The sequence below is a fragment of the Centruroides vittatus genome, unplaced genomic scaffold (genome assembly GCF_030686945.1).
Source record: "Centruroides vittatus isolate TY-2023 unplaced genomic scaffold, ASM3068694v2 scaffold_861, whole genome shotgun sequence".
NCBI classification, from domain to species: domain Eukaryota; kingdom Metazoa; phylum Arthropoda; class Arachnida; order Scorpiones; family Buthidae; genus Centruroides; species Centruroides vittatus.
In genome coordinates this window covers 3,819,258-3,842,974 of record NW_027122718.1, presented here as the reverse complement: position 1 = coordinate 3,842,974, position 23,717 = coordinate 3,819,258, and the positions used below count along the sequence as shown (strand labels likewise).

The following is a 23,717-nucleotide window of genomic DNA, read 5'->3' as shown; positions in this document are numbered from 1 at the left end:
TTTATGGAACATAATTGAGAATATTTTATGATTTAATACTATATTGTAATATATAAAACTATAGCAATTAATTATATTGTGGATCTCGCATTTTAATCCGCAGAGCATAACAAAAACACATTCAGATTTATATTATTTTATATTTGCAAGAAATCATAAAGGGAAGACAGTTTTTATTATTTTGAAAGTTTTCTTATCCAAATGTACCGACTTAAAATTTCTTTTATTTTAATGCAAATTTTCTAATAAAAATTGAAGGAAAGGAAATTTCTGTACTTAATGTAGGCTAAAGTTTATTTACATAAAAACAAGTTTAATCTGAAAAACTTAATTTTTGCTTTCTGGATTTGATGAAGTCTGCACAGGTAATCGAAAATTCTGAATTGTAATTTTTCATACTCGTATTTGATGAATCGCTTATATCCGTGAGTAGACATATAACTTATCGATAGATACGTAATATGTAAAAATTATATATATATACATACATATTTTTCTTTTTTAATTTAGTATTTTTCCTGATATCGAACGGAGATACAGTAAGAAGTTTTTTATTAAGTGCTTTCGATTTGGAAATGGGAAATGGAGATTACGTCTTCATTAGTGTGGAATTTTTTAAGAACAAACCGTCCTTTGGAGACTTTTCTTGGTATAGAGAAGACGACACTAGAAACGAGGTAAGAATACGTTTAAAAATCGATTTTTTCTCTAATACTTTAATCACTTTAAGAAACTATTTTGATAAAGATTTTCGCTGAAAGTGTTTTAACGACAACATTAAAACAATACTGATTTTCGTAACTGTTAACAACGTCGAAAAGTTAACTGGAATGGCTTTCCCCAAATAGTCATTGGGAGGGATGCTACAGCCTCCGAATACACAATAGACTATAAAAGACGAAAGGAGGTTGTAAAGAAAACAGGGAAAAAAAGATATATTTTGGAATATTCAAGTTGAATGTCGAACGTGATGAGAAGGAATGATGAAATGGTATCAAAAGTCTTTTTTTTATTTTAGTCTTTTACTCATCCTTTAAATTACACGACAGATATTGTACTCGATATATGACTTTTTTCTTCTTTTTCTTCTATAATGAAATGCATTCGATTTAAACCGTTTTCGCTTTAACTCAAGTAAGAGGGCTTTGTCTTAAAAATCTAATATTAAAATGGACCATTACTTTTTCGTTTTATATTGAAAATAAACAAGAGAAAATGTAAATATCTTAAATTGCCTTATAAATAAAACTTCTAATATGATTTCGAAACGGGTCCATAATTTTAAATCGGGGAAGATGGTTTTTAAATCCGCAAAAAAGAATAAAATAGGAATAGTTGCAAATGGAGCTTCTGCCAATAACAAGATAAATGTATGGCCCGAGGGAATAACAGAAAACCAAATGAATCGTCGAAAGAATATGAGAGAAGGGGGGAAAAAAGAAAACATTAATATGATGGATAGAGTAAACTTTATCAAGGGAGAATTTTAGTTTATGGTAAGGTATTCGAAAGTAGGTCAGAGCGAGATTTATACCTTGAAAACTTATTGTTGGAGAGAATATTAGATCGTCATGAAAGGAAAATCAAGTAGTAGAAAAAAAAAATAGACATCAATAAGTAGATTCGAGCTATTGCAATCGTTGAAAATAATGTTTTATCTGTACAATTCGGTTAAAACAAGACAAAATGTTTATTTGATTCTCGTAAAAATGGAATGATATATAGTAGTTTGGATATTAAATATATATTCCGACATGAAAAGAAAATTTTGTTAACGATAAACCAAGACCATTAGAACAATTTATAAAAAGAAATAAACGAAAATACTTGTTGCTTATGTTATATAGTTATAAATGCATTTACATTCAACCATGTCTATAAAAATAATTATAGGAATAACTTAAAAATATGATTTTCTTCCATTATCTTCAATTCTTATTTATCGATATTACATTTTCATGTAAAAATATATATATATATTCTTAGTTTTATTTTATTTCAGGATGCAAAAAAGATTTATGAAGCATTCCTCTTAGTTTCTGCCAAAGTTCCCACGACAGAAAAATATAAGAAGTTTGCTGAGGAAGTGGTTTTAAGATCCAGAATTGAATTCAACACATCGTTTCAAACAGAAGATGTAATTTTTATTTAAGAAGTAACATATAAGATAATTATTAATTACTGTTTTAATTAATTACGTATTGGAGCGAATGTCAAGTTTATGAATCTTCGTGTATTAAAGCAAAAATTGTGTAATAACTCTCCCAAAATTTAATACTTTAAAGAAGTACATTATTATTATTATTATTATTATTATTATTATTCAGGTAAATGTTATTGTAGCCGATTTTCACGACTGTGTTCTCCTCTTCGCTTCTGCTCTCAATCAGACTCTAGGTGATTCGGATGATCCTTTTGATGGACGAACTGTGATTAGAAAAATGTGGAACAGAACCTTTTATGGCGGTAATAAAACTTTTCTAAACTTATTCTAATTTTAAGTAATATATACGCAAATATCAGCTCTTTATTTTAATTCTTTAATAATAATATTGATTGCCGAATGATCTGATAAAGTGGCATGAATTTTAGATCTACATTATTTATGTTCGTAGTATGTATATACGTTGGAAGACGAATCTAGCATAATACCGTTAGTTAGTATTAAATTATGCATATAATTATATAATTGGAGTTAAACCGCATCGTTTAACCGATAAGCCGAGTAATAAAAGCATTTCTGATAATTGCTTGTAATTTAACTATTTATGTTTAATGATTCACGTGTTAAATTTGAATCTGCTTTGTTTCGTATTAAAATATATATATATATATCAAGAAACGAGTTGCGTAACTTTCCCGGCGGAAACTGTTTATGTTTATGAAACACTATAACTAAGTGTTTCATAAACGCGTTAATATTGGGAATGGGTTTTCTCCTAATCTTAACGTCTAAATAGGGGCCAGTTACCTTAAAAAGACCTCCCGGAAGGCACCCCCCTAGGCAGATCGCTCAAGTGTTGCGTTGTCATAACTAAACAATAAACAAACAATAGAAGCTTTGTAGTGGCCTCCTCTTAATATCTTCCTAACCAGTAATTCCAGCTTCCTGAAAATTTCTAGTAATAATTCCCTCTAATACACGAACCATCCTATAAAATTTCAGAAATTTTCGACAATGAGCACAGGAGTTATTAAGCTTCAAATTGGGTGAACAAAATCGTGCCCTCCGCACATATACTAACATTCATACATACAGAAAAAAACCCCAACTCTTTTGCATTTCTCGACTTCTAAGGTAACTCGAATCCGAAATTTTAAAAATCTTTGGGTGGGGTTATTTTTTTTTCTACCGATTACCATATTTTTCTTTTGTTATATAACAGCCGGCAAAGTAAAAATTATAATTAATTCAGGATAAAACTTTTTCCAATAAAACTTACCATTAAGTATGAAATTGTTTGGATAATATTACGTAAGATCCAAACAAAAATATATAAAAAATTGAAGCTGAAGTTGAAAAGTATCTTGGAATATCCATCAATATGATAAAAACCTGCTGTCCAGGTCGAATCGACACAATAAGTAGGTCTTTTCTCTCAGCCATCAATATATATATATATATATAAAGAATTTCGGAAAATAACCCCAAAAAAAACCTTAAATTTAGAATTTATTAAAACGTATCCAATAAAATCTTCTTAATATATAATAAAACACATTTAACTTAATCTCCGGCTGAATAATTTGGCATTTGAGTTTGATAAATGTGACAAAATTTAATTATAAAAAACGTCAGAAATTTATATTTATCTCGTTTCTAATTTAATTTGAAGTCTCGTTTACATATTTAATATACACCCAGTTCATCAAAAATCTTATAATATATTAAGTTTTCTTTATTTAACTTTTTAAAAAAAAATCGTCAAAAATTCTCCGGCTAAAGCATCAAAAAAGTCAAATAAAATACTGATTTAACAAAAGATATTGTCTAAATTTAGTAACAGAGATTAAGTCTTTCTTTATATACTTCTTTCCTTTATCCCTTTACTTGAGTTAAATCTTAAGCAAAGATCGTTTTTCGATAGTTTGTCCGCATCTTACTATCAAACTGAAAACAATTTACTTAAAGATTATGGAATTTTTCAATTTTTATATACCATGGCTTACAGACAAAGTGTTTAAATTTATAATTTAATAATATATTTTATATTTTATTTATTATATATTTTTTAGTTTATTCGTGTAAAAAAATCTCTCAGGATCCTTTTATATTCGGAGAAAGTTGAATGTAGGATGAAAATTCCTCTAAGCAATAATAAATAAATATTATTTCCGCAAAATTTTAAAATATAAATAAAAGTATATATTAAAATGTATCAAATTATTTATTTATTTACTTTATTTTTTCTGGAAGCGACGTGTAAAAAGATTATTTAATTGTGCTGCAATTTGAATTCAGAAATTTCCCCCAGAACGGAGTTAGATGATCCGCATGACTCCGTTGCTGTCAGGAAAAGTATGATGTACAGGGGCAAGCCATTTCTAATTTGAGGTGGAGAGCATATATTTAAAGTTAAATAAATGCTCTTTATATTTATATTTTTTGTTTAAAAATTTTTTTATGCATATCTAAATTTAGTATAATTATTTAATTAATTTTATTATTTAAATGTAATTACGGTTCCTAGAATCGCTCTTAAAACTTTCGCAATTACAATTTGTACACAATTTTGATTCGATAATCTTTAAAGTTTAATTACGAATAATATTGTAATTAAAGTATGAAAATTATATGTAAATTAATTTATATATATATATATATTATAACATTTGTTTAACAGTAGACAGTAGTTAAGACCCGTCTAAAGAATTAGTACATAATATTTTAGAATAATAAAGGGTACTCTAAAATTAATTTAAATATTTTTCTGTTAATTTAAAATAAAAAATAAATAAATCTGACGTGAGAATTTATATTTATTATGTTGAATTTCGTAAATAGAAAATTTAATTTGATTAGAATTTACAATTACGTTGGCTTTTATCGTGAAAATTAAGGCTTTCCAAATGGACATTCTTGGCAATTAAATTGAAATTATGTGTTTATTATTTAATAATTAACACGGCAAAACGAGAAAATGCAGAATTTCTATAAGTCATTTTGTATGATTTTGAGAGAGAGAGAGAGGGAGGGGGAAAGAAAAAAAAATATTATGTGTAATTTGAATTAATTAAATTTCGATTTAAAAATACAAAAATCGATGTGTAAATTAAAATGAAATAATGCTGAGCAAACACTTTTACTCGGTAGTTAGGGACTTAATATATTGTACGCGCTGCCATTTTCTATATATAATATTTCTCACGTAAACTGATTACTCCTCCTTTTTAGTTGCTTAGATAAATTACAGCATTGGAAAGATAAAAACTAGAATCATTTTAATGTCTTTAATTCAAGTTTTTTTAAATAAATGAGCCTAATGAGTTGCCATGGTGACTTTGAGTTAATGATTAATCATAAAAAAAAAAAAGAACTAGTGCATGCGACCAGACATACTTTACTTTTCAAAAATAATAATAACACTCTTTCACAAAAGAAAATAAATAGGCTGAGTAGAATTTTAATTGCATCATTAATATTCTGAAATATTACAGATAATGAATTCGAGTAAATTAAGATAATTCTAGTCAAACTTATAAATAAGTAAGATAAATACAAGAAAATTAGGCAGAAACCGTGTCTAATATTTTTCGATTGGTTTATGTATTTAAGTTACACCACATTGTTCTGCAGCAAATATATTTAATCTTAATGTTCTCTTTCGAGAGAAGAATAGACGAGATGCATTAATAATAATAATAATACGAATTGGGTATATCTTAATTAAATCGATCTACTTAAATATTAAACGGATATTTTAGCCATTTCTACGAAGGATTTTTCTGAAAATTTTGTATAATTTTGCAAATTGCACAGCATTTTTAAGTTTTGCAAATGTTGAAAGTATGAAAGACGAAAAGAGAAAATACAAAATGTAATTTGTAAAGTCAGAAAATTAGAAAGATACTTTTCATTATTCGGGAAAGTTGAAAAGCAAGCAAGTAAATTTGCACGAATAATGCAAACATCGTCTTCCCAAGCGAGTCTTCATTGAGAATTTTGCCAAGCCGCTTTAATTATTTTAATTACATTATTTTAAATATGAATATTTCCGAAACAATTTACTAAATAGATTCCTAAAAATTTCCGAATTCTTTCGGATTTGTAAAATAATAATAATAATAATTTTGTGCAAAACTTCTCCCCCCCCAAAAAAAATACAGAAAATATTCTAAAAATGAATGTTTTTTTTTTGTAATTTTTTAAAGAATAATTTCTAAACTATTTATGATAATTTTAACTCTTGGATCGTATATATTTGAGTGAAATTTGTAGATCTATTAACATGCAAATTGAACAGATAGAACAGAAATATTTTGGCACGGAGTAGAAGAAACGCCCAAAATATAGGAACCTCCCAAATAATTAGATCTATTATATTTTATAAAAGATTTAACTTAGATTAAAGTTGTAACATTAAAAATGGAATTATAATAAGGTGGCATTATTCGAAGTTGGTAAAGACGACGAAGTTTCCATGAATATTTCATTTATTTTCTTTTGTTTTTTGAACAAACGAAGATACCGGAGGATTCCCATGAAAAAAATTCACCCCTGAAGAAAGACGTCTCAACACTTTACCGTACATGGGGCTACCCTAAAAATTATTATAATTTAAATCTTTGTATAAATTTTATTACGTAGAAACGGTTAATAAAATCATTTATTCACTATTTCTTCTTGTGTAAGCCTTTAAGGTTTCTGCGAATGCTTCGAAGAAAATCACATTCCTTACTTTTTTGTTTTGTTTCATCACTGCAAATCGGGATACATTTTGAATTTGTGAATAGTGACCAATTTTAGAGAAAATTCGGATCGAAATTCAATATATGGAGCCAGTGAATGAGCATTACTGACGTTCCCGTAAGAAATAGAGCCGAATCGTATCAGTTTGTCCGTATATTCACCTGATTCTGTCTATCACTCATTCTCTATCGACCTGAAGCAGATGCAGCAAGATCGCAGCTGTCAACACCTTTGTAACACAGACATTTGCGGTGTGAAAACTCGTTATAAAAAAAAGAGAGAGAATCTGAAAGGAGCTTCTTTCGAACATTTTAAAACCGTTTTAGTTTATATATATATATATATTTTTGTAGCCGCGAAAAAGTTTTGATGTCGTGCCATCTTATAAAATGGTTTCCCTTCTTTTTTATATTTTTCTTTTCTTCTTTTTTCTACAAAGGAATCGCGGAAGAGATTCATATCAACAGAAACGGAGATCGAGAAGCTGATTATACTTTATATGATTTAGACGTAAAAAGTGGAAAAATGAAGGCAAGTTCTTTCTCCATTTTGTTTTTTTTTTAAATTCATTGTAGATACCGTCCAATATCTAATAAAATAAGATGTAATATAAAAATACTTTTCTTTTTTGCTTAATATCCAGGTAAAGCAAAATATATAAAACGGTATTCTTAAAATAGATTAAACTGAGTTAGTGTTGTTTGAAGTAAAAGTTTTATTGGAAGCGATTTATCATTGACTCGAGAAGATTGGCTAAGTTTTGGTATAGCAAACCTTTTGACCTTCTGTTTCAGGCTGTCATACACTATTATGGAGTCCAGCAAATACTGATACCGATACAATCGCGCTCTATTTCTTGGCCAAATGGACAAAACACGCCTCCTCTAGACGTACCCATCTGTGGATTTATTGGAAACGATCCGGAATGTCAATTAAACGGTAATATATTAATCGAAACAAATTAATATTTAACAAGGCTGCTCGGAGATCCATAAAATAAAATCTTCACCAGCGTGTATCGATGTATACAACACTCGCGACTCATCTGAATAATCGTTTGTTTTCTTAATCCCGGAATACATCACAACTTAATTCAAAGCATCGTATCGATTTGAAAACCTGTGTAAACCGGACAGAGGTTTCCGTTTTGAAAGAGGTTCTCTGTTTAAAAAAAAAAACACAGAAAAATCGTTGTGTTCTTATTAAGAATTTCTCCCGTTTACACAGGTTACCGTTCCGTTTTAGACAGGTTTTAAATACGGTATGTTAAATCGAACGATTAACGAAGCGTGAAAAATCGTTTTAAGTGTTTAAAATCGAAATGCATTTTTAATTTTTCAGAACCGTTTTCAATTTTGGGAATTTTAGGAGTCGTGGCTATTGCCATTGTTGTTATCGGTTTGCTGTTATACAGGTATTATTATTTCTTTTTACGTTTTCAATTTATTCGTTGGCTTTAATTAATTATTCGTGTCAAATTATTTCCAGTTTAAAACTCGTTTAATAAATTTCATTACAGAAGAATGAAACTCGAATCCGAGTTAACCAGCATGTGGTGGAAGGTCAAATGGAACGAAATAGTATTTTCTCACCCCAGTACTAAGTCTTCGACAAGTATAAATGTCGAAGAAATCACTCAGGTAAATCAATAAATTTCCTGTAAATCCCCATCCATTGGTTATTTTTTTTTTAAACTTGTATTGTTTGTACAGAAAGACGACGTTAGTGGAAGCGTAGAAATTCCTAATTATAAGAAAACAATGTCCGTTGGATATTTTAAGGTATATAAAGCCGGATTATCGGACTATGTTAAGACTAATATTACCTGATAATCCGGCTTTAAAATTCGAAATTCTTGTAAATAATTAATAAAAAAAATTACAGGGGATGAAAGTTGCCGTTAAGCCGTTAAACATCCGAAAATTACACATAACTAGGAAACTCCTCCTCGAATTTAAACAGGTAATCGCGCACATTTTTAATATTTAAAAAAAAATTATTATTATGTGCTGCCATCTGGTTTTGTTAATGGAAAATATAATTTTCTTTAAATATTTAATTTATTATAGCTTCGTGACGTGACACACGAGAATTTGATACGTTTTATCGGTTTTTGCTCGGACGAACCTAATATTGCTCTGATAACTGAATTTAGTCCAAGAGGAAGTTTACGAGTAAATAGGCTATATTTATCGTTATTTATTTTTTCTTCCTGTCGATAATTTATTTATAATTTTTTAAAACTGATTAATATTTAATTTCTTACAAAATATTCAGGAATTGTTATCGAACGAAGGGATTAAAATCGATTGGCCTTTCAGATTTTCCCTGATAAGTGACATTATCGAGGTAAGACATCTTTAAAATTAATGCCAGACAGTGGCGCGTTATTCTAATGGAGAATGAGACGATTGATTGGGACCCTCACCAACGGGATGCTCCAATATTCCCCCCTCTCCCCAAGTACACGGGGCCTCCGTAATTCAATTTCCTCTGGGCCCCGTGGAGCTATAACGCGCCACTGATGTGTTGAAGAAGAAAGAACGAAGCGGTTATAAAATATAAACAAAACAAATATATATATATATATATATTTTTGTTTCAGGGGATGATATACTTACACCAAAGTCCTGTGACGTATCATGGACGTTTAAAATCCACCAATTGTGTCATTGATGGAAGGTTTGTAGTCAAACTGACAGATTTTGGTCTCCGAACATTATTGGATCAACTTTTACCGAATACTTATATTGATCCGAGTGAGTGTAAATAAAAAATATATATAGAGATTGAAACCTCTTAAAGTCTTATTTATGGAATTTATTGTCTCTAAATATAAACATACTTATCTCAATGGCGATAGGTGGAAGAAAATTCCGAATGCCATGTTAATAACATTTTAAAAAAGAATAGCAAATGGAGTAAAAGTTAAAATTACTTTTATCTGATGGAGAAAGATTGAGTACTTCTAATAAAAGGGAAAAAAAAATATATAAGACGTTTTAACACGGCCAATTGGAAGCTTTGGGCCGAGCTAGAGGGTCTTTACCAATCATTAGAATGACGCTGTAAATCCTAAACTAAGATAGTTATAATGTATTAGATCTTGATTTATAGTACAAGCGGGCTTTAAGGTAAAATTACTAAGAAGGCCTGGTATAACTATGCTTGTCATTATTCTATCAGCTCTATTACTATATTTGTTACGCTATTTTCCTTTAGGGTTTCGAAACACGCTTATTTACTTACTATTGAATAGCGATTCCTTAATTCTAGTAATGTTATTCCTATATATAACACAAAGGAATAATACTGTTTCCTTTTATTTATTTATTTTTTTCAAGGAATAACGTGCTGGAATTGTAGAAAAGTAAATCGATATTTTATAAAATTTATTTTTCTTTATCCCAGGACTTCTGTTATGGACAGCGCCAGAACATTTAAGAGAGCAGCGATCAGAAATGAAAGGATCTCAGAAAGGAGACGTATATAGTTTTGGTATTGTATTGAGAGAAATCATTACTAGGCTAGGTCCTTTTCAGAAAATAGCAACTTCCAAGAAGCGATATTCCACCTTACAGCCTCAAGGTTCGGAGGGAGGGGGTAGAAAACAATAATAAATTTCACAGAAATTATAAAAAAAATAAAATATATAGTATCGAACATAAAATCTTCTTCTTTTCCCCCCATAATAGAAGTTTTAGAGTGTATAAAAAGTGTTAGTGATCCTCCTTTTCGACCTAACGTCTCTCCTGATGAATGTCCTTCCGAGCTGTTAGAACTTCTGCATCAATGCTGGGAAGAGGATCCAACAGATCGCCCTACTTTCTCTGTCATCAAACAACAGACAAAGAAATTAACAAAGCTGTAAATATTATTTTATAAACCACAATTTACTTTTTGATTTAATTTTTGAATATTTATAAATAATTACTATTTACTTTGAACAACCTCTTGGTGAAAGTATGGGAAGCAGTAATTTCCTCGATAATTTATTATCAAGAATGGAACAATATGCTAATAACTTAGAGCAATTAGTTGAAGAGAAAACAGAAGCTTTTTTGGAAGAGAAAAAGAAAAGCGAAGAATTATTATATGAAGTATTACCGAGGTAAATTAGTTTCGTTCTTCTACAGATTAAAAACCTTTCAACAATAATGCTCTTCACGTTTTCTTGGTCTCGACGTTAAAAAATACACTAATATTTGCTCATTTAAAACAGTTATAAATTTATTTTTATGCTTTGGGGGTTGCGTTGGTGTTGGATCCCCGCACCGAGGGAGGTTTTTCAACTCCTAATCTAAATTGTTTTAGAATTATAATGATTTCGTTGCGGATTATGCTTCTTTAAGGCCCTTTACGTTAAAAAGACAATAAATAATAAGACATTTTTCGTTTGTTTAAAATACACATTTTTAAACGTTGACTAAATTTTTGAGGCCCCCTCGAGAAGACGAGGCCCTATCGCGCCTATTGGGCTTTAATTTTTCATCGTTCTGATTGGAATTTTTAGTTACGCCACTGCATAAACGATTAATAAAATTCGATTTAATTACGATAAAATATAAGGCAAATTCGGGGAATTTTATGTTTATTAAGCGCAGTTTGAATGAAATGTTTCCTGGTAATTCGAGAATAAATTTATTTTTCATTCGATACACCGATATCGTTAACGTGATAAAATTCTCCCAAAGATGAAAGCAAAAGTCTCCAGGTAAAAGCAAATAAATTAATTATAATTAATAAAATGAATAATGTTGAAATAAATTTAACACACATACATTCAAATTAATAACATTTAATAAATTTACAACAGTTATTCCGAGGACATTTTCTAAAATATATGGGATGTAGTTAGTTAACTTCATTTATTAATAATTGATTATAAATGTGAAGGAGGATAATAAAAAGCTTATTATTATTTTTTTCATATTCTTTCCTCTTATTATTTAAATAAATATTTCGTTTATTCTAGATATGTAGCCGAGCAATTGAAGGCGGGCCATCACGTTCGACCAGAAAATTTTGCTTGCGTAACAATCTTCTTCAGTGATATCGTTGGATTCACTAATCTTTCGGCAGAAAGCGCGCCCATGGATGTAAGAATATTCAAAATATATCTTTCATAAATCGTTATAAGCGGGGGGCTACCCAAAAGGGTAACGGGATGTGGAACAAAATACGTATTAAGTAAGCGAATAAACATTATTAGGGTCCTCTAATAATGTTTTTTCGCCTCGTTTGCCTCCTCGGGAGGCTCCGATTATAGGAAAATATATTTTAATTTTAGATAGTGGATCTTTTGAATGAACTTTATACTTGTTTCGATGCAATTATCGGAAATTACGACGTTTATAAAGTAAGTCACTTTTTGAATAAGCGACGTCGTTCATCCGGAAATTTCACAGCACTTCCGTTTTAGGTGGAAACAATAGGCGATGCATACATGGTGGTTTCGGGTTTACCCGAAAGAAACGGAAACGAACACGCAAGACAAATTGCTCGAATGTCATTGTCATTGAGAAGCGCCATTAAACAATTCAAAATCCGCCATAAACCCGAACGTAAACTACAACTACGAATTGGAATACATTCAGGTAAAATAAAATAAAAATAAAAAAAAAAAAACATTGGAGTCGTTGCAAAATCTATATTGGAAAGTAATAAAATTGAAATATACACTTTTAGGACCGTGTGCCGCTGGTGTTGTGGGTAAGAAAATGCCAAGATATTGTCTCTTCGGAGACACCGTCAACACAGCTTCTAGAATGGAAACAAGTGGAGAAGGTATTACTCGAATTTTGCATAAAATAAGAAGGAATATATATATATATTGACGTTACACTTAAACGAGTTACACACAATCTGCGTTATAGAACATCGAAAGTATTCGCTTCTATATTAATTGAAAATTATTAGAGGACAACACAAATAAACACGGGGAAGGATTAGAATTTAATTAGAAGATAACATTATACGAGAGTATTAATTTAAGCGAACGGATAACGTGTTTAATCTCTGCGTTGGCCAGTCATTATTGACTACGCTATATCAAACAATTTTCAGTCGATTAACAAAACAACACAATTAGTATCGTCCTTATCAATTTATTAATTGAGGTGAAATAAAGTAGCAATTGATGGTTAATAGCCGGCTTCGTAATACCGTTTCGAAATTTACCGTGGTAAAATCCGAATAATAATAGCTTTTAATTATAATTTTGCAAGAATTATGATTGGGTACAGGTTTAATTCCTCCCTTTAAAACCTGTACCCAATCATAATTCTTCTACATTTTTAATTACTCGAATTTTCAAACGAAAGTTTCTATTGTTTCAACGTGTGCCAAAGTTTTCACTCGAGTCGAAGTTAACTTTATTAAAAATTCACATCAAATTGTTCACTTTGTTTGCTTTTATGTCTTTAATGGCGACACAAATTTTATTTTCTTTAAGCGACAGAAGAAAAAAATCTAGCAATTAGACCATTACCGGACGATAAAACAATAAACGTGAGAGCTGTTACCAGAAATTACACCGATAAAAATTATTGTTGTATTGTTCGAAAATTGTTAAATTTTAATGTGTTAGCCCGTAAAAATTGTGAGGAAGGGGAAAGAAAAAATCGAAGATTTCACACACTCCATCGGGTTACCGATAAGCGCCGTTTTCAGATTAGATTTATTTTTAGAGAGAGGAGGAATTATTCCAGAGAAACTAATCAAAAGAATAATCTCTTGTATTACCAGTGGACAATGTTAATTTAACGATAAGGGAGAGATATCAAAAGATCTCTATTAACAAAAATCGCTAGATCTTATCTTCTTCGACTTTTTAAAAGACTTAATTAAAAGAATAAAGAAAAATGTCCACTAATATGCATTGTTTGTTAGATTTCTTTTAATTATTAAAGCGTAATATATCTACAATAAAATTTAGAAAGAAGAAGAATCTTCCGATAAGCTCCTTTGTATTTAAATATTGACCAGTTTTAAAATTTTCATATAATAATAATAATAATACGAGAATTATTTATAAATTTTCAAAATATTCAACTATGTTGAATTTTATTGAATAAGTTCTAATGCCGGAACTCATATTTCACCTTTATCGACTGAAGATAGTCGCATATCTTGGTACAGCTTTCGTCTATTGTTTATTTTGCTTTGCTTATGACGTCGACTCTACTGACAATAGCAATCGATCATTTACCGGATCCGATCACAAAGACGTTTATATTGTTGTATAACCGTGGCCATTTTAGAAAACTTTAAGACTTCTCATTCGTAATCTAGGTTAAATATATACATTACATACGTTTATTGTCAAATAAATAATAAAAAATCGAAGTAAATTTACTTTTAATGTAATACGGTAAAACCTGTGTAAAACGGACACGGGAAAAAATACAGTAAAATCCGGTTTACACAGGTTTTACCGTATTATTAAATTTTAATTTATTTTTCCTCGTTATTTCCACGAATATTTAATCCGATTTTAAAGTTTTCTTAAATTTTTAGCCATGAAAATTCATATCAGTTATCAAACCAAGAATATTTTAGACCATTTCCATTCGTTTAACATAATTTTGAGAGGAGATATAGAAGTAAAGGTAAATATTTTCATTGATTTCATCTACTGTATCGATAGTTATTTATTTATTTTTCTATTGATTTAAAAAATATATTGAGTTAAACCTGTCCAAAAAAAAGGAAGGAAACCTGTTTAAATGGTAAAAATTCTTAGCAAAGAAGTGATTTTCTGTGTTAAAAAAAAACTGTTCGAAACGGAAACCTGCCAAACCGGGTAACGTACGAGTCCGGCTTACACAGGTTTTACTGTATTTAAATTGTCTACATTATTTATACACTCAAAATAAGTAAATCGATCTCTGTTATCAGACAAACAGTTTACTAAATAGAGACAAAATTAGCAAAAAATACAAGCAAAGATATAACAAGCAAAGAGAGAGAGAGAGAAAGGAAGACAAGCGCAACAAAGGAAACAAAGCTTTCACCAATGCTCTTTGCTGTTACAACCAAACAATAGCAAAAAAATAAATAAATAAATAAATAAAAAACAAAAAGGAAAACTAAGAAAAAACTTTATAAATTGATTGATATTTTTATTTAACACGTTAATATTTTAAAAAAATAAATCGATATTTTAATTATATACAGTAAAACCTGCGTAAACCGAACTCGCACGGTACCAAATATTGTTTTTCGCTTCGGCAATTTTCCGTTTTAGCAGGTTTAAAATAAAAAAAATCGCTTCATTCCGAAGAATTTTTCTCATTTAGGCAGGTTTTACTGGAATAATCCGTTCATTTTTCATAAAACAAAATTCAATTATCCGCAAATTACTTTTCTTACTTTTAAATTATCCGGCTATTTAATTAATTATACTACTTAATTATCAAATTAAAAAATTTAACGTTGTAATTTTGATTATCTTATAAATCAAGATTACTTAAATTATTATATATATATATATATATATATTTTTTTTTTTTAAAAAAGTTTTAATTTGTTCAAAAAATATTGAAGACGAGTAAGTTTTAAACATTTAAGTAGACAGGGGGAGAAACTTTGTGAATTTGAAACTCGAAGGTATATTTACACTTGTCAAAAAATAATAGAAAAATGAAATTAGATTTGTTTCTCGTGTGACTAGATTTTAAGAGGACAAGAATATTATTTAATAAAAAGAAAAAGTTAAAGATTCTTTTACTTGGATTTCATTTACAGGGGAAAGGATTAATGAGAACGTATTGGCTGGATGGAGAAAATATGGAACAAATTCAAAAACAATATTCAATTTGATGATTAAATTTGCTTGTAAAATTAAAATTAAAAATTTCTTTTCTCTCGACAAATGAAATTATACGTAAATTGTAATAAATTCTTATTAAATTTATTGTATCAGAATAATTTTTCAAAGTTGTAAATAAATTGAAAAATCCGTAATGATCTCGTATAATTTTCCATTATATTTAATTGATTTTTCGTTATTTATTTCCGGTATAAAATTTGCAGCGAATTATTTATAAATTATATTCAATTTTAAAGGGAATTACTCTCGCACTTATCTGCTAATGATGTTTTGTTTAACTCGAACGTAACTAGGATGCGAGAGGAAGGAGCTCCCGCTCCCGAGATGGGGATAACAAAAAGTCTATCAGTATATTATTATTTTAAAGTTTAAAATTTTTCTGCCGTGTGGGCTAATTCCGTAATGTTTTTGGTTAAAAATTAACCAACCATTTGTTTATATATATATATATTTTTTTTAATAAAAAAGAGAAAAAAATAAAATTTTGCACACAACCAGTTATGACACTGCGTGTAAAATTTACTTACAATAGAAGGGAACACAGTAACATACCATAAAGAGATGGAAAAACTGAACTGGAGTTTTCTACTCTATTCTTTTCTTCTCATAAATATTATCCTCTCTTTCTTCCTCCTTTTTTCCTATTTTATTCGAAAAAGTGGGAAGATTGTACGCTGGTTATCTTCGAACTCTAATCCGAAAAGAACTTCTTTTCGATATGATGTTTATCTCCTACTTTACGTTCTACTCGATTCTTTTTCCTCTCTGTACTCTTTTTTCAACCTTCAATGTTTTCTATCCGTCTCGGGATCTTTTCCTTCTAGTTCCTCTCCGCCTATCAAAAATTCGTAACGACGGAACTTAACGATGTTTGGGTATTTACAATAGTTTATATTGCTGCGATGATTATACCTGTTGATCTAAGAAATCTTTCGGGGCAAAGTACTTTTGAGAATTAAATGCGTTTTTTACATTGCTTGTTTACATTGCTGTTTGCTGGATTTGTCAGCATTCTTTGTGTTTTCATATCTAATAATTATTAGCATTATCTACCATTAATCTTCGGATTGGTTCGGGATATATTAAGGGGTTGGGCCATATCTACCGAACCCATGGTCTGATTTGTCTGAAAATTTCTAGAAACATTTCTTCCCAATACAAGAACCACCCTGCAAAATTTCAGAAATGTTCAACAAAATTCACAGGAGTTATTTAGCTTTAAATTGGGTGAATAAAATCGTCCCCTCACATACTAATACACGGGAAAACCCTCCAACATTTTTGCATTTCTCTACATTTCAAGGTCCTCCGCGTCCAAAAATGTAAAAATCTTGGGTGGTATTTTTTAGTTTGATATTATTAACGTACATTTCGAATATACCAGGACAATTACATTTAGTCGATTTACCAATGAATCGTTATCGAAATTGTAAAATATAATTTAATAAAGGTTAAATTATATGTAGTTTAACCTATACAAACAGAATATTAAAACGATTGGCCATTACATTAACAGAACTCGGTAGATGTACAATACTGTACATACAATACAACATAAACTTAAATATATAATTAATTAAAATGTTTAAACATTCGCTACTTTAAACTAGCGAAGTAGTTGGCTTTAATAAAGAATTTATAAGAATTTTTAGGAGTTCACAAATCGAATTACTGTAAATAAATAAATGAAAAGGTTACAGTTTTCTCCAAGGAATTGGAATTTTTTATTTTTGTATTTCAAGCGGAAATTGTTTGTAAATGAATAAAAGATATTCTTATTTTAAATTAATTTTGTATTTTCTATTTTTCCTTCTTTATACAAATATAGAAGCAATATGTTCTTACGTATCTCGAATCAAACTTGTATTGTGATGACAAATTTCAGTAAATTTTGTTTATATTTAAGGTAGATCTTTGCATTATACAACCACTCGGTTTGAGGAGTTAAGAACTTAAAAACTATTGTTTTCTTACCTTAATTTTCATTTATTAAGATAGAAAAAGTCGTGTAAAATATATAAATTGATGCCTAACACTATTATCGCATAGTAGTAATTAAAATTGATGAGCAATACTTTTTCCCTCGTTTTTCATGATTACTGGAAGTCATTGACAGCTGACATATTAGAAAACTGATACTAGCGTGCCTAAATCTTGACAATGGAGGCCATCTAAATGGATTTACTATGATCAATTGTAATAATTATCATTGTCCGTTTCGGATATTTCCCTGGATATCGTCTGTGTAGCCATTGTAAGTGGTGAAAGCTGCATGAAACATTGCTTCGTCGTGAAGATATTACGTTCAATACATGCCAAAACATAAAAATTATATGAATTTTATTAATTAATTAGAAACATTTCTATAAATATATTACATTTTTATTAGTTTCATTGCTTCGTTTTATTGGGTTTTAGAGCTTCGTGAGCCACGCTGCTCTGAATTAATTTCATTACAAATAAAATATTCAGTAATTATTATTTTTGTAATGGTTTCAAATTAAAAATGCCATTAGAATTTATCTAACCATTAAATATTTTAGATGTGTACTAACTTATACTGTAAAAGCTGACAAGTTTTATAAGTTAGTAGAGGAAGGAAATGCGAAATAATAATTTGTATTAAATTAGGATTTTATAAGAATTATTAAATTAACCAGGACAACTAAGTGTAATCTTCACTCGGAGAATACAATGCAATACTTTTTGAGAAGAATGCACTTAATTAACAAGGGAGACAAGATTAGATTACAGTCGAGAGAATGCACTTAAAGCCTCGTTTATATCGAAGGATTGAAAATAAGTTTCAGTTACTAGGATTTGAAGAGATCAATAACTGCAATAAAGTTTAATTAAAACAAGTAAGGGTATTTTCATTCGGACAGATAATTTAACTGATGGATCGAATCTATCACACAAGCAAAACTAATAACTTTAAAATTTTAAATATTTAACACAAAACGGTTAAGAATATAATAAATTCAAACTGGTTTCTATGGAATATTGAGAAACATTAATTACGAAATAACTTGGCAGGTTACGTAATTACATTTTCAACTGGTCGGTTTTCACCGGCTGTTTTGGATAGGAATTCTACGGCCGGAAACTATAATACTGTATTATAATATAAGGCCAAGTTTTCGCTCTTTCAATTTGGTAATTTTTCAACCGGGTTCAAATATTTTGATAAGTAAAATAACCGTCACACGTCAGAAGTTATTCCGAGAAAAAACTTCACAAAGAATCTATTAAAATCTCCTCCAATCATCAGCTAGCTTTCAGCCGCATATTTCGTGATTCCAAGCACGAATATTTAAAAAAAGAGAGGAATTTCAACGAAATAAAGGCAGACAGATTTCTTTAATGTAATCAAATTTTTGTAGTTCTTTCCAGGAATCTATTTTCTGAATTTCTTTATATTTATGAAAAAGATTCCTGTTTATGTTGCAATATAAAATTTCAATTACAGTATATATATTTGTGTGTATTTTTCAAAAATAATAGAAAAGTAGCAAATTAATTTTTTTAAAAAAACTTAGAATTTTCTTATAATAACGTATACTCGCTACTTTTCGTTTAGGTTTTGACAGAATCCATTTTCTCAGATTAGTTTATATATATATACAACTCTAGTTATATTGATTGTTAGTATGCACGTATAACCTTAAATTTGCTCAATTTACCGTATGTTTGTATTGTAATCTTATGTTAAACAGAGATTAAAACACTAAATAGGAAGCTTAATAATTTTAATGATATTTATAACAAATTAAAGCGGAAGATTGATCTATTAATCTTCATACAAATAAGATTCTGCACATGTAAGTTTGTAAATATTATTAGAATAATCGTAAATTGCTGAGATGGCAAATGTAATTTTATAATGCATAACTGATTACTTGTGTGTGATTTTATAGTTTTTATTAAGTAAAATAATTTATTATTGGGGCTTTAATTAATTAATTTTCAAATTCCAGACTTATAAATCACCACTGTCTATCTGTTTTTTCTGATTCTCCAGAACAGTTAATAGATGACCGGCATGACTCTACTGTTAACAGGAAAAGTATGATTTACAGGGGCAAGACGTTACTGCAATCGGGAGCATATATTTTACATTAAATAAATTAAAAATACGATTTAAAATGTCACAATAATTTTTGCTAGTAATGAAAATATATTCCTACAGCAAGCTTTTAGAGATATAACATAACGATTTGTTCATTTAGACCCACTAAAGGAAAAAAACAGAAATAAAAAGTTTCTTGAAAAAAACTGTCTTGTGATAGATGTTGTATTTTTTCACTCGTTTCTTGCAGGTGATTTTTTCTTCTTTCTGACAATTGTTGTTTCTAATATGTTGTATATTGTTCGGAGTTTATCCGAAATGCTCTTATATTGTTCCGATCACATCAAGTGTCTAAGTGAAAGGAATGATTATGTGAGCTACAGTATATGTGGCATCAAGTGAATCATAATTTATTGTTTTAATAGTCATGATCTATTGTTATTTGATATCGTATAAATCCACAACCTTAATAAAAAACCTTTTAGCATTATAAATGCTTCGTCTTTTTTATCGTTTAGAAGCCGCAAACGTCCTGTAAAGATTATTTCCACCATAAAAAAAATTATATATAAGATTTACAAGTTTTAGATTGGAATGTGTTAAGTTGCTATACGTATTTTTAAATTGCAATTTATAATTTATAAAAATGTTCTGAAGATTTAAAATTAGAAAAATTGATTTAATCTTTGAAAGATTATTTTCTTTAGTTGAAGTGCTTTCGTGTGAAGAAAAAAAAATAGTTTTTATCCTGAGGGAATCAATTTTTTAACATAACTTTTTTTGATAACTTGGCCACTACTTCCGTCAAAACTATGAGCCCTTCAGGTAAATATCGTCTTATTTTATTTTATTTTTTATATGAAGAAGTCTCGAAGTTATTCTCAAAGGTTAAATACTTCCTACTCTTGATTTCTCTGACTTTTGTTGTTTTTTTTCTATCCCGAGAGGATATCTTATAATCGTCTTCCCATATAATTAATGTTACTAATTATCAAATATACTAATTACGTTCAAAATAACCGAGGAGAATTGTAACAAATAATAATTAAATTTGCACATTTTCGTCATTATTTTAAAATGTCTTAAATCTACATTCTACGATAATTAAACGTATAATATTTTAACTTTATTTTATAAATGAATAATAATTTAATTGCAACACGATTATGCAATTGTATAGATGCGCCTATAATATATACTCATTGTATTATATTACGCATAATATATTCATGGAATTATAATGTACAGTACGTAGTGATGTAATAGAGGTAATAAATGAAAAATTATAGTAATTATTCGAATTACAAAACTTAGGTAAATATAATAAATAGTTTAAGTCGAGAGAGGAGAAGTTAGGGATTTTTCCCTGAATCCGGAGGCCTATCGAGGGTCCCACCATTATAAAATTAATGTTATTTTTACTAATAAATATATAAGTATACTTAGTTTATTTGTGTGCAAGATAAAACAAATACGAGTTTAAGACTTCGAAGAGTTGACGAGAATCGCGAGCATACAGATCAGATTCGAATTCGGATCTTTTACGGTGATAACTGGTAATAAATTCTGTTAACACGTGACTATTTGAACAACAAGTGAAAGGGAGAAGGATAAAATCACATTAAAACGACCCGAATTCAGAAAACAGCGATCATCTTAGCAGACTTCTGGTTAGGTTTGATAGCAGAAGCGTTAGTTTACACTCGACAACTTCCCTAGTATAATAAATCTACCAAATATTCATGGAGCCGATGCCAATCCCTAACACAAAGAGCCATATCAGTTATAAGCCGTAAGACTAACCGAAGTGCCGGAGAATTTTATATACATTTTAGTAATTGATATTTGATTCAAATATTGATACAAAATATAAATTCTTCGAGTTATTCCATTAAAAAATATATATATAATTTATTGATTATATAAGGCATTATTATCTTTGACTTCTATTCTTAATCTTATCAGATATAAAAGAAACGAATAGAGAGCAGTAAAATCAATTTTCACTTTCCAATTTCAGTTTTGAATTTTATTTTGAAGAAAAATCACTTATAAAAAAATGTAAATCGTATAAAATAAAAATATTTTGTGATAGACAATTCGACAGTTTATAAAAAATATATTAAATTGAAGTAATAAATATATTATTCACGTAGCCTACATAAGATATTTATAGATATAGCTTATATATTTTTAAAAAGCATAAGCAATTGAGAAAGTTATCATCGATATACGAATTATTATTTATAATACGTTATAAAAATAGTATGAGATAATATAGCATGAAGGATTTAAATCGTCAGATTCCACTTCAATGGAAATTGGTGACGACAAAGTCACGTCGAGTAGAAGTGACCGCTCTATTGGATATTTATGGTCTAGCATGAGTAATGAAGCTGTATTAAGAACTGCAACTAAGTTAGCTTAAATCATTTGATAGTGATGCTAGGAATCGATTGTGAACATTTTTAGACGGATATTTCCTTTGTATCGATAATTTAAACATAAATAATTCCTATAAATCAATGGCTTAAATAGTCCCTTAAGCAAAATATTGTAAACGACCCTCCAATGCTTAGGACCTATCTATCTATGTGCTATTGGAAATATTTATCTATTTATGCTAAATTATTTTATTGTAAACTTCGTGCTGATCTGAAGACAGACAATCTCTATACATTTTTGTGGGTCACAAACGTCAATAAATAAGGGCTGCAATTTGAAATAAACTGCAGACCTATAAATTCCCACTTCGCGAGAACTGAGTTAGATAGATGAAAGCTAAGACAGACATAATCGAAATTTCTTTATATATATATATAATTATTATATATTATTTATTAATACGTTACACAACAAATTAAATTTGCTAATAATAATTAAATCCATTTCATATTCTACAAACGTAGAATTAAATATAAAAGTTTTAAACGCTTAGAGAAAGGTAATCTAATTCGACGATTCGAAGAGAATTTTCTTTTTTCATATGTCTTATAATTGAACTGGTTGAAAACTTTTCTTTACTTAATTTTTTTACTTTACTTTATCTGAAAAATGTGAAATCGTATAAAATGAGAGAATTAGTCCAAAAATTGCTTTCACGTGCGAATAAAAACAGAGATTCAAATTGTTAATCAATAGAATGTAGTAAATACATTAGTAAAAGAAATATAGTTAACGTTAAGAAACTGTCTGGTGTCATTGATCGAAGTAAACGTAATAAATTCGGCCGAAATCTTTATACACGATTTTGACGCTCGAGTCCCCCACCAACTGGGCCCCAAACCATAATTAATATAGAAGGCTGAAACAGAGGACATATATAAGTCCGATGACAATACACTAATGACGTTTCGGGATGTGACCCTACTCCACCATCCCCGTCCCGAAACCCGATAAACACTGTATAAATGCGCACTGTAGTGATGATAAAATGGCTTCACCTCATCATCCCCCATTCCAATCTCGAAAAACGAGACCAATAAGAGTTTCGAAAAATATTTGCACATTTACATAATTCGAATAACAAAATTTACACGAAATAATCATAAATTAACATGATATTGTAATTTTTTTTAATATCATTTAAATAATTTTAATGTGCAAAGTACATAATAAGCATCGCGTAAATATATGATTAAGTACAATTCGCCGTGTTTATTAGACAATAATGGAATTGTACTAATAATTTACGCCGCCGGCAATTCTTGTTTTAAATTAAACTCGTTTATTTACGGTATAAAATTATTTTAACGTTAATTGTATTTCGAAACTAATAAATTCGGCAGTAGTTACGTGTAAATAATTCTGTTTATTAGGTGAAATATTACACAAACTTTTAATATATTAATTATAAGTTGGACAATATCATTTAACACCTATTGATTTCTTATTTTGTTTTTTAT

At 29.0% G+C, this 23,717-nt stretch overlaps 1 protein-coding gene across 2 annotated transcripts in view; it reads left to right on the top strand.

Annotated features, from left to right (window-relative positions):
- Nucleotides 1-15,744, top strand: part of LOC136990055 (atrial natriuretic peptide receptor 1-like) — a 37,409-nt gene extending 21,665 nt beyond the window's left edge. Inside the window, exons 2-22 of one of the 2 annotated variants that reach the window (XM_067288396.1) lie at nt 511-677; nt 2,003-2,137; nt 2,328-2,466; nt 7,350-7,441; nt 7,705-7,849; nt 8,252-8,324; nt 8,430-8,550; nt 8,623-8,691; nt 8,795-8,872; nt 8,980-9,084; nt 9,188-9,259; nt 9,516-9,669; nt 10,322-10,498; nt 10,606-10,777; nt 10,875-11,021; nt 11,886-12,009; nt 12,201-12,269; nt 12,333-12,507; nt 12,599-12,697; nt 14,429-14,520; nt 15,659-15,744. In XM_067288396.1, coding sequence (XP_067144497.1) covers nt 576-677; nt 2,003-2,137; nt 2,328-2,466; nt 7,350-7,441; nt 7,705-7,849; nt 8,252-8,324; nt 8,430-8,550; nt 8,623-8,691; nt 8,795-8,872; nt 8,980-9,084; nt 9,188-9,259; nt 9,516-9,669; nt 10,322-10,498; nt 10,606-10,777; nt 10,875-11,021; nt 11,886-12,009; nt 12,201-12,269; nt 12,333-12,507; nt 12,599-12,697; nt 14,429-14,520; nt 15,659-15,733 — 2,415 coding nt within the window. In that variant the 5' untranslated portion in view covers nt 511-575 and the 3' untranslated portion in view covers nt 15,734-15,744. Of the gene's footprint in view, nt 1-510; nt 678-888; nt 992-2,002; nt 2,138-2,327; nt 2,467-7,349; nt 7,442-7,704; nt 7,850-8,251; nt 8,325-8,429; nt 8,551-8,622; nt 8,692-8,794; nt 8,873-8,979; nt 9,085-9,187; nt 9,260-9,515; nt 9,670-10,321; nt 10,499-10,605; nt 10,778-10,874; nt 11,022-11,885; nt 12,010-12,200; nt 12,270-12,332; nt 12,508-12,598; nt 12,698-14,428; nt 14,521-15,658 lie in introns of those variants that run through there. The other variant, XM_067288397.1, reaches the window with a different exon arrangement.
- The last annotated feature ends 7,973 nt before the right edge of the window (nt 15,745-23,717 follow it).